This window comes from Raphanus sativus, chromosome 2 (genome assembly GCF_000801105.2).
Source record: "Raphanus sativus cultivar WK10039 chromosome 2, ASM80110v3, whole genome shotgun sequence".
NCBI classification, from domain to species: Eukaryota; Viridiplantae; Streptophyta; class Magnoliopsida; order Brassicales; family Brassicaceae; genus Raphanus; species Raphanus sativus.
The window spans coordinates 11,515,549-11,532,394 of NC_079512.1; the positions used below are offsets into that span (position 1 = coordinate 11,515,549).

At 34.6% G+C, this 16,846-nt stretch overlaps 2 protein-coding genes and 2 pseudogenes across 4 annotated transcripts; 2 read left to right on the forward strand and 2 right to left on the reverse strand.

Moving 5' to 3' along the window:
* The first annotated feature begins 4,514 nt into the window (after positions 1-4,514).
* LOC130508528 (uncharacterized) lies at positions 4,515-5,905 on the forward strand (annotated as a pseudogene).
* A 970-nt stretch (positions 5,906-6,875) lies between these two features.
* LOC130503989 (uncharacterized) lies at positions 6,876-7,557 on the forward strand (annotated as a pseudogene).
* A 787-nt stretch (positions 7,558-8,344) lies between these two features.
* LOC108841290 (non-specific lipid transfer protein GPI-anchored 4-like) lies at positions 8,345-9,735 on the reverse strand. 2 transcript variants are annotated; one of them, XM_018614066.2, is made up of 3 exons: positions 9,331-9,735; positions 9,197-9,235; positions 8,345-8,569 (listed from the first exon to the last, which is right to left on the reverse strand). In XM_018614066.2, the coding sequence occupies exons 1-3, from the start codon at positions 9,701-9,703 to the stop codon at positions 8,376-8,378; spliced, it is 606 nt and encodes a 201-aa protein (XP_018469568.1). In that variant the 5' UTR covers positions 9,704-9,735; the 3' UTR covers positions 8,345-8,375. The 2 variants fall into 2 exon arrangements, with proteins under 2 accessions (XP_018469568.1, XP_018469567.1); XM_018614065.2 differs by having other exon boundaries at positions 9,185-9,235.
* A 2,425-nt stretch (positions 9,736-12,160) lies between these two features.
* Positions 12,161-13,580, reverse strand: LOC108833886 (non-specific lipid transfer protein GPI-anchored 4-like). Of its 2 annotated transcripts, none has more exons than XM_056997680.1 (3): positions 13,178-13,580; positions 13,044-13,082; positions 12,161-12,438 (listed from the first exon to the last, which is right to left on the reverse strand). In XM_056997680.1, the coding sequence occupies exons 1-3, from the start codon at positions 13,548-13,550 to the stop codon at positions 12,245-12,247; spliced, it is 606 nt and encodes a 201-aa protein (XP_056853660.1). In that variant the 5' UTR covers positions 13,551-13,580; the 3' UTR covers positions 12,161-12,244. The 2 variants fall into 2 exon arrangements, with proteins under 2 accessions (XP_056853660.1, XP_018462784.2); XM_018607282.2 differs by having other exon boundaries at positions 13,032-13,082.
* Between the last annotated feature and the right edge of the window lie 3,266 nt (positions 13,581-16,846).

The following is a 16,846-nucleotide window of genomic DNA, read 5'->3' on the forward strand; positions in this document are numbered from 1 at the left end:
TTTTTGGTTGTATAGTATGAGTGAGAAAATGAAAATATCTGGCCAGCTTCTTTTTTCCCTATGTACTTAGCGGTTCCCGCCTAGACTAAAGATAGAATTTAAACTTATCAATGCTATTATATTACGCCTTTTGTTAACATTCACATATACAAACACAGTCTTAAATTATGGGTTATGTTAAAGATATCATTCATGTCCAAAAAGCTATCTTCTTATGCTATCTTCATTCAATTTTCTTGTGGTGTAAGGCTTAATAATACAATCCAACGTCAACAAAAAAGTGATTTTCTATTCACTTAAAATGCATGTCAAACTTCTTGTTCATGCATTAAAAAACTTGCATTTGAATTCTCAAATCAACATCTAAGTTACTGTTTTTATATTTTCAAAATTTTGTTTGCAAACCTATTAACCGTTTTTAACCTATTAAAATTAAAAAAACCAGTCAAGTTAGTTGTAAATTTTGAAGTACAAGAAACTTAAGTAATGAAGAATTTGATTATTTTTTCAAAATCTAAAATATCCGACCCCACCCGAAATAACCGTGACCTGATATGTAGAAATACCCGAACGGCTCTAGAGCCCTATACCTAAGTACTCAAAAATCTGAAATAACCTATCCAAACCCGAAGGGGCACCCGAATGCCCAAGATTAATTACTCCCTCCTTCTATTTCGAAAATGCATGTTTTGTGTTTTTACACATATTAAGAAACCATATTAAATTTTGATTGCCAAGCATTATTTTTGTAATTAACTATTTTCACAATTTTCTACCGATAAAATTTTAAATAACCACAGTTATTTTGGATATTTTCACACAAGAACTATCATATAAATCATTTTTTGTCAGCTGCCCATGTAAACTAGATCAACTGGTGGTAGACGAGTCGGTTTTCCGAGGAGCATTGCCGTCTATCTGTGTCTGATCTATATGGAAGAAAATATATCCTCTGCTACTCGTTTCTTTTGCAAGATATCATATAACATCATACATCTCCCAAACTATGATTGAATTCTATGTATCTCCAATTTAAAGTTCAAAAATCTGTATCCCACAGATTGAAAGTTCAAAAACTGCAAACTCCATGAAATTAAAGTTCGAAACTCCAAAAACCATAGACCTCAATTACATTGGTTCAGAGGGTTTAATATTTTTATTCAAATTATAAAGTTTATAAATCAGAATTAAAACCAAATTAATTCCCGCGTCGAGCCTCCAAAGGGTTTTACTTTGGTTTAAATCTGATTTATAAGGTTTATGGTTTGAATACAAAACATTAAGCCATCTTTAAACTAATGTAATAACAATTTATGGGTCTTGGAGTATCAAATTTAATTTGGGGGGGGGGGGGGTGGTTGGATTTTGAACATTCAATTTGTGGGGATACAGAATGTTTCATTGGTTGGGAGACATCTGATGATATATGATAGTTCTCGTGTGAAAATAATTTGTTAACCCAATTATTTTTCTTGAGGTTTACAATCTATCATTAAATAAGATATTAAAAAGTAAAAATGTATCTTTTGAAATAATTTTTTTTAAAAAAATTAGATATTTTCCCAATTGAGGCAGTATTTGTTCGTGTACTAAGTTGAGAATTTCGCTATTGTATGGAGTTGGAAATTTCAGGGAATTGCGCAGCCAGTACATTTGTTTTTTTAAGAGGAAACAAAAAACAAATTTCAAGTAGATATATTAGGCCATCCACAATGGGGATGTTGATAAGTTGTTTCAACTGTTGAAACCTTTGCAATGGGGTTGTTGATAGAATGTGTAAATCGACATGACAAAAACACCATGCAAAGTTTCAACGGTTGAAACTTTTTTTTTGGCCCACCTCCACCATGTGTCAGTTTCTGATTGGGCAGAAGAATTGAATGCGTGGGTGCACGCGCCTGCTTCTCACGATTTTTTTTTTAAATCTAGATAAAGTTTAGATTGTTGGGGTCAAAAACGGTTATCTCGAAATCAACGGCTAAAAATATTTATCATGCGCGGACTTTCCATAAAACAAGCGTCGAAAGCAAAACAAGTCGTACAGCTTTAAAACCTATGTTAAAGTCGATCGTTCTTGTTATACACGATAAACTTTACGAGAAAACCAACTCAGATTTAGTCGTAAAACTTCGATGATACAATCAAGAAGAACCGAGAGACATTAGGTCCGTAGCTGAGATGACACGACCATACGAAAGTATACGGAAGAAACGGGAAGTGATCTAAGTTTGGATAGGCCGAACGATCAAGATATCAAATCGAAGCCCTCGTCGAGACGCACGTGCTGGTCCTGGCCGGCGGCGGCTAGCCCCCGTGCTGGTCCTGGCCGTCGGGCGGCTAGCCCCTGTGCTGGTCCTGGCCGCCGGGAAACTTCAAAGAGCCCGTTCTCTCAAACCATGAGGACCCAGAAAACGATCAACATATCAAATCGAAGCCCTCGTCGAGACGCACGTGCTGGTCCGTAGCCGCCGGGCGGCTAGCCCCCGTGATGGCCGTGGCCGCCGGCGGCTAGCGCCCGTGCTGGCCGTGGCCGCCGGGCGGCTAGCCCCGCGCTGGCCGTGGCCGCCGGCGGCTAGCGCCCGTGCTGGCCGTGGCCGCCGGGCGGCTAGCCCCGTGCTGGCCGTGGCCGCCGGCGGCTAGCGCCCGTGCTGGCCATGGCCGCCGGGCGGCTAGCCCCGTGCTGGCTCGGGTCGTCGGATGACAAGCTTCCGTGCATAAGTTCTAGGCCCCGGCCGTCAGAAGTCTGTACTTTGCGTCTTTCCCAAGTTTTCGCGGAACGAATCGTTGAGATTCCGCGTACAAAACTCCCGCTCTTACTCCAAACTAAGATCGTCGGAAACACTTCGGAAATTCGTAAGATATCAACGGGAAGGAAGATCTTAAATTATTCGTGCGAAACAGTGATGGTTATCTTAAGACACCACTCATCTCAACTCTACGAAGGATTGAGGATCTTCCGAAGAAATCGTAGAAAACAACGGAAGTCCTAGAAACGGCCCGAAAGGGACCAAACGCGATCGGACAGTCCGCTTACGATTGTCTGAGATAGATACGATGATTTACGTTTATCTTCACATAACAAGATAAATGCTAAATTTCCAGAAGGATAAATGTCAAGTTCCCGAAGATAAATGTCAAGTTTCCCGATAAACATGAAGGCCGACGAAAATGGAAAAAGCCCGATTTGCGGCCCAAAAGGAGAATAGACCGTCATAAGAAGGAGTATATAAAGGAGCTTTGGGAGAGGAGGAAAGGCAGAGCGAAAATCATTAAGAGAGAGAGAAATCCGAGATTGGAGACCTAGAGAGCTCCTGTTAGGTTAAGAACTTAGAATTTAGGCGGTAGACTAGCAGGGTAGGACCTAGAACGTCCGGCCGCCTCTCGTTCTATTTTCATCTTGTCCGCAGGCTCCTGTCTCTCTCGGAAGGATCTAACAATCCTTTTACTTAGAGTTCCGCACATAGAAACCCTAGGCATTATTCTCAACATGCCCGTTTCTATGACTAACGCTCGTACTAGACGAACTCCGCCAGGCAGTTCGATCTCTTGTTCAAACCCTTCCAACTGAACTACGTCCGACTTGATCCTCGAAAGGGGTACGTAGGCAGCCTTCCTTAAGGTCCAGTCCCAAATCTCAATAAAACCTTTCCGCATTTATTTGATCACTTGTCGTTGGTTGTCGCAGAGAATCTGGACCTTCAGGGAAAGTTAGGTTTACTTAGCTTTCCTCCGTTTTACTTAATCAAAATCGACAGTGCGAATTTCGGTTCCCACATAGATGCTGTGTTCTGATTGATTCTTCAGATTTCTTTTGTTTTTTTCCTCACCCATAATTCAAACATATATATTATATAATAAAACTTTTAAAAAAAAATTATATCAAAATTCATGATTTTTTAATCCATAAATAGAGACTACTCTCATAGGGGTGGGCGTTCGGGTACCCGTTCGGGTTCGGATCGGGTATTTCGGATTTTCGGGTATTTCGGTATAGGACTATAATACCCGTTCGGGTATTTCTGAATTTCGGGTCGGGTTCGGGTATTTTTAGTTCGGGTTCGGTTATTTCGGATCAGGTTCGGATATTTAGATTTTGAAAGAAAAAATTAATTTTTCATTTTTTAAATTTTATTATATCTAAAATATAGATTTTACTTAACTTATTTTTAATTTTTAATAGATTAAATGATTAATAGATTTAGAGATATTGTTTCAAAATAAATAAACATTAGTTTTATTATTACTTTTAAATTTCGGATGTAAATTTTGTTAATACATGAAACAAAAAGCTTAACATGCATTTTAAGTGAATGTCAAATAATTTTCTCCGTAATTATATGTATATTATATGATCTTGAAGTATGTATAGCATCAATATAAATATTTTAAATAAAATGAGAGATGTAAAATTAGAAATATAAGGGTAAGGGTAAGTAACTCTCATATCATTTGGATACAGAAACAAAAACGTCATTTTCCTCAAACACCTCCTTTTTATCTTTTTTTTTTGTTAAATTGATCTCAATAATAATCCTTTTAATCTTCAAAGCTCTTCTAATATTCCGTTTAACTTCCAAAATTCCAACAATTATCAGTTTCAAAACCAAACTTCCAACCAACACCAAAATTTACCAAACTATGGTTTTTCACAAAATTTCTTCATGCCATCATCTGTTCCGAATTATCCTCCAAATTATGGATCAGTGTTGCTATATTTTTCTCAAACACCTCCTCTTTCTTCTACTCCAACGGGTGGTGAAAATGTTCCGAGAGCAACTGAATTCCCGAATTTTCTACCCAAATAGCTTTTGGTGGCATGAGCGATGTTAGTGAACCCATTCCAGATGCAAATGCAGATGATTCAGCTCAAGCTTGCCGCAGAAGCCCTAAATGGACCACCGATCAAAATTTGGTCCTACTTAGTGAATGGATTAAATATGGAACAGACAGCATTGTTGGCAGGAACCAGAAAAGCAAAGCATACTGGAGTAAAATTTCTGAAATTGTAATGAGCATTTCTCATTTGATCCTCCCCGTGATGGAGCTTCATGCAGAAATCATTTCAACTATGTGAATAAAAAGTTGAGAAAATGGAGTGGCGCTTACGATAACGCTAGGCGTATGCAACAACGCAGATGGTTGGAGAATGATGTAATAGCAAAAGCGCACGAATTATATTCGAGTGGTAAGAATTAACGTTTAAATTTAATGTCGGAGTAACTTACTGTTCGTGATCAACCGCGCTATGGTAGTCAAGTAGGAGAAAATATTGGCTCTACAAGTAGTGGATCTAAGAGGTCCCGAGAGAGTGATGCTAGTGATTCGAACTCCGTAGGATCGAAATCTGTAAGATCAAGTGCTCGTTCAATGGGGAGAGAAGCAGAAAAAAAAAGGCAAAAAGAAAAGCAAAGGCGCAGCTTTGGAAACGGTCAACAAAGAGTGGAATGAATTCAAACAATTCAAAGAGCAAGAATTAAAACGATTGAAAAAAATAGCCAAGACACAAGAGGAGGCAAATCGATTGATGAAAGAAAAGACTCAAATTAAAAAAAATGAAAATGTTCTTGAAGCTAAGTGAAAAGAACATCTCGATCACAAGAACAAACAGCTGTTAGAGAAGTTTAGCAACGCGATCTATTTGGAAATGAGTTGATGTTAAGTTTAAGTTTGTATTTTAATAATGACTATTTTTTTTTAATAAAGTCTGTTTTTATTTTTTATCTTTTAATAATGTATGTTTGTTTTTTTCTTCTTTAATAATGTCAATTTGTTTTTTTTCTCTTTTAATAATGCGTGTTTGTTTTTTTCTTCTTTAATAATATTTGTTTGTATTTTTCTTTTAAATAATGTGTAATTGTTTTTTCAACTTTAGTTTTAATAATGTGTGTCCTTTTTACTTTAATAATTTTGTTTGTATGCAATTCATGACTTTCTGATTTTGTTAGAGAATCCAATCGTTATCTATTGTTTACGCCAATTTAATGTTTGGTTGGAGTCCAGAATTTTCATCCACTCAGTTTTTTTATAAATGGAAACTCATTTTCCCATAGATGTACCAATAACACAAATTTCATCTTACTAAAAATATTAATGGATCTATCAGAATTTCTTTTCGATATCGAAGCGTTCAGAAAACAATGTGAGCTTGAAGAGAGGTATATCGTACACCGGTTCAGATAGCGCCGGAAAAAAATTCAGGAAAACCATGCATCTCGTAGCAAGAGAAAAAATACTTCAAGAGTGATCATGTAGCAGTGAATCAAAGGCTGATTGATGACTACTTTGCCAATCAACCAACATATGATGAACAAATGTTTTGTCGGTGATTCCGGATGCGAAAACATGTTTTTCTTTGGATCGTTGGAGACCTATCAAGCAGTGACAACTATTTCACCCAACGAGTTGACGCAGCAAATAAGGAAGGTTTTCTCCATTAGCAAAATGCACTACTGTCATACGAATGTTAGCGTATGGTGTTGCGGCCGATGCGATAGACGAATATATCAAAATAGGAGGTACTACAGCATTGGAGTGCTTACGTCTATTCTGTAAAGGAATCATACGATTGTATGAGCAAGAGTATCTCAGAGCTCCAACTCAAGAAGACTTGCAAAAAAAATTTGCATGTCAGTTAGATGAGGGGCTTCTAGGGATGATCGGGAGTATTGATTGTATGCATTGGGATGGAAAAAATTTCCAACAGCATGGGAGGGTCATTTCACTCGGGGAGATAAGGGAACCACCACGGTTATACTTGAAGCAATTGCATCTCATGATCTATGGATTTAGCATGCATTTTTTGGATGTGCGAGAACACTAAACGATATAAATGTTCTAGATCGTTCACCGGTGTTCGATGATGTTGAACAAGGTAATACTCCAAGATTGATTTTTTTTTTTTTGTAAACCAACGTCTATATGACATGGCATACTATCTAGCTGATGGTATCTATCCTTCCTATCCAACTTTCGTCAAATCAATCCGACTTCCTCAAAGTGAACCAAACAAGTTATTTGCAAATATCAAGAAGGGTATCAGAAGGACATCGAGCGTGCATTTGGAGTGTTAGAGGCTCGATTTAAAATCTTTTGTGAACCAGTTCGCATGTGGGAGATATCGGATCTGGCTATCATCATGCGGTCATGTATCATATTTCATAATATGATTGTTGAGGATGAACGAGAGACGTATGCTCAGGAGTGGACAGATTATGATCAATATGAAGCAAGTGGTTCGAGTACACCACAACCATTTTCTACTGAGGTGCTACCAGCATTTACAAATCATGTACGTACTAGATCTGAATTACATGATTCAAATCTGAATTACATGATTCAAATGTACATCATGAATTGCAATCAGATCTAGTCAAACACATATGGGCAAAATTTGGAAGTTTCATGTTTAAATTGTTTTAAATTTTATGTGTGTGCTTTAAGAGTTTTATTGTTTGTGAACTGAGTCTATTGTACTAGTTAAATAATGTATTTTTATTTTGTGTGCTTTGTATCATGTGTTTTTAATTTTTTTAATAATATGTGTTTGTATCGTGTGTATTTAAAGTTTTTTAATTTTAGTTGTTTTAATAATATTAATTTTTATTTTAAAAAAAAATAAAATTAGGTAAATATCTAACTTCAAAATGGATATATTTTTAATTTTAATTTTTATTAATATTTATGTGTCTTATTATTTTAAAAGTAAGCTAAGTATAATAGATCAAAAAGAGATAATATTAAAAATTATGTTTTTTTTAGTTTTAAGTTAATTATTAATATGTAGTTATTATATTGTAAGAAAATCAAATAATATGAACTGATGACAAAAAAAAACAAATAATATGAATTAATAGTTGTGGGATATGTTTAAAATGAAGTGGGTGTTAAATAAATGAGGTGGAAGGAAAATAAGATGATGTGAAATGATAAAAGGGGAAAATGAGGGTGTTGAAAGTGAAGAGGATGTTGAAACCATTGTTGATGGTCCTAGGACATCATTATCGCCAAATCCTAACATTGGTCCTTAGTAAATTTTGGTGTTGGGGCCCACCACTTTTTCTCAATTATTGAGCCAATATGTCCCAAAATAAGAAACATCCCTTTGTCCTTAACCCTGTTCACGGGCTCCACGACACGTGATGTCTCGCGATTGATTTATTTATTAAGTTTTTCAATTTTTTTTGGACAAAATTTTTTTAAAAAAATTACCTAAGGACTTTTACAAGTCCTATCGATAATGATGTCCTTAGAATGTGTTTAAAAAAGATGGTCTTAGAATATTGCACGAAAAAAACATCATGTGTCTTCGAATGGCAACCATAAAAAGTCCAACTCAGTAGAAATATATATGAAAACGAGGTGAAGTTGTAATTAATTTAAAAAATTGAAATATACATTACAGAAGAAAATATAACGGAAACGAGTGTCAGCGTTGAAACTGAGAGGTAGTTGGTAGAAGAACTTGAGGGAGACGGTGCAGTCATGACAGGCGACTCAGCTAAAGATGGTGTAGATGTTGGTGACCTGATGGAAGATGGCGAACCCATAGGTGTTCCAGCCGATGGAGAAACTGCATCATTATTATCATTCGTACATTATATTTCTTAACATAGAATATGATCTAAATAAAACAAAATATTCAAAGAAGACTTTTGGTTTCTGAAAAATAATGAAATCTAGTTATAAATGTAAGACTAAACTAATATACAATCTAAAACTAAACTAACAAAGCGAAACTTACATAAGTACCAAACTAATATGTGAACTGCCTTTTCAATAATCAACAAAATATTTCAGATTCATTTTTTCTTGGGAATACCATTTATTTGACATGTACCTGTTTGAAAAGTGTCTTCTGATTACGAGTATTAAACAAAATATATCATCAAAAAGGAAATATAGTTTACATAGCAAAAGTGTAGTTCACTTGTAATTATTGCCAATGCGATACCATTAATTTACTCTTATAACTCTAATGATCCTCAATGAAATAATAAATTTGGTTTACCAGAAAATATAGTAAAATTACTGAATATAAAACGTAAGATACCACACTATTTTAAATACTTTTATAATCGGCCTGAAAGGCAAAATAAAAAACACAGAGAAGCCTTCAATGTTAATTATGAATCATAATCGATTAATTATAAAAATAAACAAGAAGCAAAAATAACTAAACGCGTACCCGGAGACATACCAGCAATAGATGCAGCCGGTGTAGCCTCGTCCAGTATCGCTACACCAGCAATAAAAAACAATTAACTTCGAAACAATGAAATACTACGTAGAAAAGCATTAGGTTTTGGGGGGGAAGGAAATGAAAATACTCACCGCAATGAGGAGCAACAATGTGGAGGTTGCAAGTCGTAGGCATGGCCTGAGCTCTAGTGTTATTCACTGCAAACCCCATAGTTTTGCTACTTTCTAAACCAACACAAATACACTTAGGGTTAAACTGCAGAACAGATAGAATTCCCCCACAACAAACTTTTGTGGGCTTGGTATCATTTGATCCAGGGGTAAGGTACGAGAGACAATCCATCATGTCATATATAATGCTGGAGCAATCAGAATTTGACGGTCCTGGTGCTGGAGCAGCTATGGGTGAAGGAGACTTTGCCGACTGTGGTTTGTCGCGGGCGTGGATGGGTGCAAATGATGATGATAGTAGAAGTATTAAGATGGAAAGAAGTGACTGGTTCATTATTTCTATATATTTTCTTTGAAAGGGTTTGTTGTTTATTATTTTCTTTGTGGTGCAAAGTAAGACGAGGTTATATATATAGAAGAGTGGACTCTAAAAGGATAAGATAAGAATTTGGTTTCTTTTTGTTCTTTTTTTGGGTTTGAGATTATTGTTAAATAGGTGGATGGGTTTTTATATATTGATTATGTTTGTTTTCTGTTAGTTGAATTGATCTTTCTTTCTCCTTTTATCTGGGTTAAAGTTGAGATGATCTTCTAGGTCAAATTTGTAACGGACGCGAATATCTTTGGCAAAGTTAAGACTGAATTTAATTTGAAATCTTTTTTTGGTGTCTTTGTATTTTTCTTTTTTGTATAAAAACAACAACTATCATTGGTTATATTTAGCTAACTAGTTATATGAAATTGGTGAAAATAAATAGCTGATATGAAATTGTTAAAATATATAGTGAAACTATACTATATACTACACTGCAAATCAATACTATTAAAATAGAACCAAAACTTTAGACTCAATTTGTTTTTAGGTGGAATATTTTTTTAAAAAGTATACAATATAATATTTTTGTGAGAAATACTTAGGTTCATCCCCTAGGTTGAAACTCTAAGTTCACTAACCAATAGAATTTAGCTATTTAGATTTTTAGAGGGTGTTATTGGTTTATGTATTTTAGTGGATTTGAAAATCTAAGGCAAATTCAGTGTTATTTGTTATATGATTTTAAAATCCATATTTAAATCCACTGTTATTAGTTTTACGATTTATAAACATTTTTAAAAATCAAGTGTTATTCAATAGCAATGATTTGTGTATGGATTTTATTTGTAATTGGATTTGATTGGATTTTAAAACGTTTATAGGATAAAAATACAAAAGAACGAATATTGAACTGAACCTTGTTATTTTGATTGGATTTGTATTTTTGGTTTTTTCCATTATTTTAGCTCTGGCATGACAAGATGAACATCAATGCTGCTTTGATGGTTTCCTGCTAGGTTTTATGGTTCGCTTTTGGTGGTGATGTTGCTGTGTTCTGTAGGAACTCTTATCTGTGTATCTCGTTGCAACGGCTCGGTTACTGTAGTCACCGTCTCTAGTCTCTGTGACTCGGCAGTGATTCTCCTGCTCGGTTAGAAGGATTTGGAAGTTTTGGCTCTTCTTCTGCATCACGTCGTTGGAAGTCGCAAGGTAAAATCAGTGTATCGTTTCCCTGGTTTGTCTCTCCACCGGTTCAACCTGTGGGTCTTCCACCTATAGTGAGTTCCAGTTTGTGCTGCAAGCCTGCAACCTCAATAAAGTCCGGCTTATGATGTGTCTCCGTTATTCTCTTTTGGTTCACAGTGACTTTCATCTCCTCAAGTGTTTGGTCTTATGGTCACAGATGAATTATATTTTTAGTAGAACGTAATTTTAAAATTTAATTTATCAAGTTTTTCAACTAAAAAATATCAGTTTGTGTATATGAGTGTTTTATCAATTGTTTCTACTTTTTACAAAAAAATTGATTTTTAAAACTATTTATTTCATTAAATTTTTAAAATTGGAAAGGGTAAAAGAGAGTAAAAGTGGACAGAAAAGTTTTTTATACCAAAAAGACAACCATGCTGATCTTTTGTTCTATTTTGGCAATTTTCCCTAGTATTTTTGAGATTTAATTTTAAATGATAATCATATTCATAAATACCTTTAGTTAATACAGTATTTTATTTCATTAAATTATTCAAGAAGCTAAGAAGTAGGAATGAAATTGGAAAAGTATAGATTGTATGCATTAAATTTATAAATTAATATTCATAATGAAACAATTTTTATAATGTACAACAATACTTAAAATCAAACGAGAGTATTAGAGCATCACCAAGTTCATTTTATAATTTACTTAATAATAATATATTTCCACTTAATGATGTAATTCATTTATTTTTTGTTGGTTACTCTATTTTTTAGTGGCAGACTTAATTTTATTATAAAATTATTCTATTATTCTATTATTTCATATTTGAGGAAAAATGGAGTTTCACGTGCTCTTAAACTCCTAAAAAATAGCCAGACACGAATCCAATTTATTACAGGAAAATTGTCATTTAAATCACGAACTTTCAAATTTGGTTGAAAAAAAACATAAACCATTTAAAGCACCAAATTTTGTTGACAAGCCATTTAAATCATAAACTTCCATTGATTATATCATTTTAGTCATATCGTTAGTCAACAGCTATAGTTGACTAAAAGTAGGCGTAAAATGAATTTTAAAATTGATCCAATCCCTAGTCCCTACAATCCAATCCCTATTGTTACCTATTCAACGACAACAACAAACCACAATCCAAGTTTTTAGTAACTCAATTGAGTAGATGCTCATAGATATGGTTCCAAAGACTTTTACAAGTCCTACCGATAATGATGCCCTTAGAATGTGTTTAAAAAAATGGTCTTAGAATGTTGCACGAAAAAAACACCATGTGTCTTCGAATGACAACCATAAAAATTCCAACTCAGTAGAAATATATATGAAAACGAGGTGAAGTTTTAATTAATTTAAAAAATCGAAATATACATTACAGAAGAAAATATAACGGAAACGAGGGTCAGCGTTGAAACTGAGAGGTAGTTGGTAGCAGAACTTGAGGGAGACGGTGCAGTCATGACAGGCGACTCAGCTAAAGATGGTGTAGATGTTGGTGACCCGACCGAAGATGGCGAAGCCACAGCTGTTCCAGCCGATGGAGAAACTGCATCATTATTATCATTCGTACATTATATTTCTTAACATAGAATATGATATAAACAAAACAAAATATTCAAAGAAGACTTTTGGTTTCTGAAAACAAAAAAAAAATGAAATCTAGTTATAAATGTAAGACTAAACTAATATACAATCTAAAACTAAACTAACAAAGCGAAACTTACATAAGTACCAAACTAATATGTGAACTGCCTTTTCAATAATCAACAAAATATTTCATATTCATTTTTTCTTCCTAATATTCAGTTCTGATTACGAGTATAAAACAAAATATATCATCAAAACGGAAATATAGTTTACATATCAAAAGTGTAGTTCACTTGTAATTATTGCCAATGCGATACCATTAATTTACTCTTATAACTCTAATGATCCTCAATGAAATAACAAATTTTGGTTTAGCAGAAAATATAGTAAAATTACAGAATATGAAACGTAAGATACCACACTATTTTTAATACTTTTATAATCGGCCTGAAAAGCAAAAGAAAAAACACAGAGAAGCCTTCAATGTTAATTACGATTCATAATCGATTAATTATAAAAATAAACAAGAAGCAAAAATAACTAGACGCGTACCCGGAGACATACCAGCAATAGATGCAGCCGGTGTAGCCTCGTCCAGTATCGCTACACCAGCAATAAAAAACAATTAAATTCGAAACAATGAAATACTACGTAGAAAAGCATTAGGTTTTGGGGGGGAAGGAAATGAAAATACTCACCGCAATGAGGAGCAACAATGTGGAGGTTGCAAGTCGTAGGCATGGCCCGAGCTCTAGTGTTATTCACTGCAAACCCCATAGTTTTGCTACTTTCTAAACCAACACAAATACACTTAGGGTTAAACTGCAGAACAGATAGAATTCCCCCACAACAAACTTTTGTGGGCTTGGTATCATTTGATCCAGGGGTAAGGTACGAGAGACAATCCATCATGTCATATATAATGCTGGAGCAATCAGAATTTGACGGTCCTGGCGCTGGAGCAGCTATGGGTGAAGGAGACTTTGCCGACTGTGGTTTTTCGCGGGCTTGGATGGGTGCAAATGATGATGATAGTAGAAGTATTAAGATGGAAAGAAGTGACTGCTTCATTATTTCAATATTATTTTCTTTGAAAGGGTTTGTTGTTTATTATTTTCTTTGTGGTGCAAGGGAAGAGGAGGTTATATATATAGAAGAGTGGACTCTAAAAGGATAAGATAAGAATTTTGTTTCTTTTTGTTCCTTTTTTGGGTTTGAGATTATTGTTAAATAGGTGGATGGGTTTTTATATATTGATTATGTTTGTTTTCTGTTCGTTGAGTTGATCTTTCTTTCTCCTTTTATCTGGGTCAAAGTTGAGATGATCTTCTAGGTCAAATTTGTAACGGACGCGGATATCTTTGGCAAAGTTAAGATTGAATTTAATTTGAAATCTTTTTTTGGTGTCTTTGTATTTTTATTTTTTGTAAAAAAACAACAACTATCATGGTTATATTTAGCTAACTAATTATATGAAATTGGTGAAAATAAATAGCTGATATGAAACTGTTAAAATATATAGTGAAACTATACATATACTACACTGCAAATCAATACTATTAAAATAGAACCAAAACTTTAGACTCAATTTGTTTTTAGGTAGAATATTTTTTTAAAAAGTATACAATGTAATATTTTTGTGAGAAGTACTTAGGTTCATCCCCTAGGTTGAAACTCTAAAATAGCTAAATTCTATTAGTCAGTGAACTTAAAGGGTGTTATTGGTTTATGTATTTTAGTGGATTTGGAAATCTAAGGCAAATTCAGTGTTATTGGTTATATGATTTTAAAATCCATATTTAAATCCACTGTTATTGGTTTTACGATTTATAAACAATTTTTAAAATCAAGTGTTATTCAATAGCAATGATTTGTGTATGGATTTGATTTGTAATTGGATTTGATTGGATTTTAAAACGTTTTTAGCATAAAAATACAAAAGAAAGAATATTGAACTGAACCTTGTTATTTTGACTGGATTTGTATTTTTGATTTTTTCCATTATTTTAGGTCTGGCATGACAAGATGAACATCAATGCTGCTTTGATGGTTTCCTGCTAGGTTTTATGGTTCGCTTTTGGTGGTGATGTTGCTGTGTTCTGTAGGAACTCTTATCTGTGTATCTCGTTTCAACGGCTCGGTTACTGTAGTCACCGTCTCTAGTCTCTGTGACTCGGCAGTGATTCTCCTGCTCGGTTAGAAGGATTTGGAAGTTTTGGCTCTTCTTCTGCATCACGTCGTTGGAAGTCGCAAGGTAAAATCAGTGTATCGTTTCCCTGGTTTGTCTCTCCACCGGTTCAACCTGTGGGTCTTCCACCTATAGTGAGTTCCAGTTTGTGCTGCAAGCCTGCAACCTCAATAAAGTCCGGCTTATGATGTGTCTCCGTTATTCTCTTTTGGTTCACAGTGACTTTCATCTCCTCAAGTGTTTGGTCTTATGGTCACAGATGAATAATACTTTTAGTAGAACGTAATTTTAAAATTTAATTTATCAAGTTTTTCAACTAAAAAATATCAGTTTGTGTATATGAGTGTTTTATCAATTGCTTCTACTTTTTACAATTTTTTTTTATTTGTAAAATAATTTATTTAATTAAATTTTAAAATTGGAAAGGGTAAAAGAGAGTAAAAGTGGACAGAAAAGTTTTTATACCAAAAAGACAACCATGCTGATTTTTTGTTCTATTTTGGCAATTTTCCCTAGTATTTTTGAGATTTAATTTTAAATGATAATCATATTCATAAATACCTTTAGTTAATACAGTATTTTATTTGATTAAATTATTCAAGAAGCTAAGAAGTAGGAATGAAATTGGAAAAGTATAGATTGTATGCATTAAATTTATAAATTAATATTCATAATGAAACAATTTTTATAATGTACAACAATACTTAAAATCAAACGAGAGTATTAGAGCATCACCAAGTTCATTTTATAATTTACTTAATAATAATATATTTCCACTTAATGATGTAATTCATTTATTTTTTGTTGGTTACTCTATTTTTTAGTGGCAGACTTAATTTTATTATAAAATTATTCTATTATTCTATTATTTCATATTTGAGGAAAAATGGAGTTTCACGTGCTCTTAAACTCCTAAAAAATAGCCAGACACGAATCCAATTTATTACAGGAAAATTGTCATTTAAATTACGAACTTTCAAATTTGGTTGAAAAAAAAAATTAACCATTTTTTTTTTGTCAACAACATACAGACTCATATAGATTCTGTAAACCAAACTGGTAGCTCCGTATCCATATGAACGACAAAAGACGATTGCTTCCTTGCACTACGTGCTAAGCTGTCCGCCCTTTTATTTTGTGTTCTTGGTATATGACAAAGCTCTGAACTCGTGAAGCTCCTCTTCAAAGAAACGATGTCCTCTAAATAATTTGCAAAAACTGGCCACTCCTCTGGTTCCGAAACCATCTTCACCAACTGAGCACAATCCGTTGCAAAGGTGACTGAATATTGTCTTAGATTCCTCATGCATTCCATAGCCCAGATTAAAGACTCTATCTCTGAATGTAATGGCGAACTAGCCGCCCTTGTATTCCGTGCCCCCATAAGCCCATCGAACCCTTCTAAAGTGCTATACCATCCTTGTCCCGAAAAACTTTCATCATCTTTCCATGAACCATCCGTGAAACACCACCTGCCAGATATGATAGGCATTATAGCCTGTGATCGAGGACTAAGGCGATCTGCTCCCTGAGCCTGGGTAATTTGAGCTTCTGCCCATAACGACGCCTCCGTTTCCGCCAACTTAAGCGTATCCAATGGATCCATATCCAAATTACTAAATATATCCGGAAGGGCTGGAATTTTCGACAGAGCCCATATCTGAGTTGCCGGTGGGCACTCAAAAAACACGTGATTAATTGATTCCTCAGATGCCCCACACCTATCACAAACTATATCCCCCTTCATTCCTCTTGCCTTAAGATTCGTTTTTACTGCTATACAACCTGAAAGTATTTGCCAAAGGAAATGTTTCATCTTTGGTGGACATTTTATTTTCCAGCAGAAAGCCTTTAGAGGAGAGATCGAGGGGCCATAATCTGGTAGCGTTCTATCTCTATCCGGGTAAATCCGTTCTATCTGATAACCAGATTTAACCGTATATCTTCCATTCACCGTAAAATGCCATCCATCCCGGTCATCCAAACTTGTTCTACTCAGTGGCAAACTCTCAATTATTTTTGCATCCTGGGGATCCACCAATGTCCGTATAGCCTGAATATTCCAAGTTCTCGATGATGCATCAATAAGAGCATCCACCGTAATATCCGGATAAAGAGAATGATTGTTTTTATTTGCTGGTCTCGGGCGAGTGGATGGGAGCCACGGGTCATTCCATAC

Excerpts from the sequence above, each read along its gene's own strand:
- LOC108833886 (XM_018607282.2), bottom strand. The coding sequence starts at position 13,550 with ATGAAGCAGTCACTTCTTTCCATCTTAATACTTCTACTATCATCATCA. Across the intron at positions 13,083-13,177 it reads CATTGTTGCTCCTCATTGCG|CGATACTGGACGAGGCTACA; the intron begins GTGAGTATTTTC and ends TTGCTGGTGTAG. Across the intron at positions 12,439-13,031 it reads TATTGCTGGTATGTCTCCGG|TTTCTCCATCGGCTGGAACA; the intron begins GTACGCGTCTAG and ends ATAATGATGCAG.
- LOC108841290 (XM_018614065.2), bottom strand. The coding sequence starts at position 9,703 with ATGAACCAGTCACTTCTTTCCATCTTAATACTTCTACTATCATCATCA. Across the intron at positions 9,236-9,330 it reads CATTGTTGCTCCTCATTGCG|CGATACTGGACGAGGCTACA; the intron begins GTGAGTATTTTC and ends TTGCTGGTGTAG. Across the intron at positions 8,570-9,184 it reads TATTGCTGGTATGTCTCCGG|TTTCTCCATCGGCTGGAACA; the intron begins GTACGCGTTTAG and ends ATAATGATGCAG.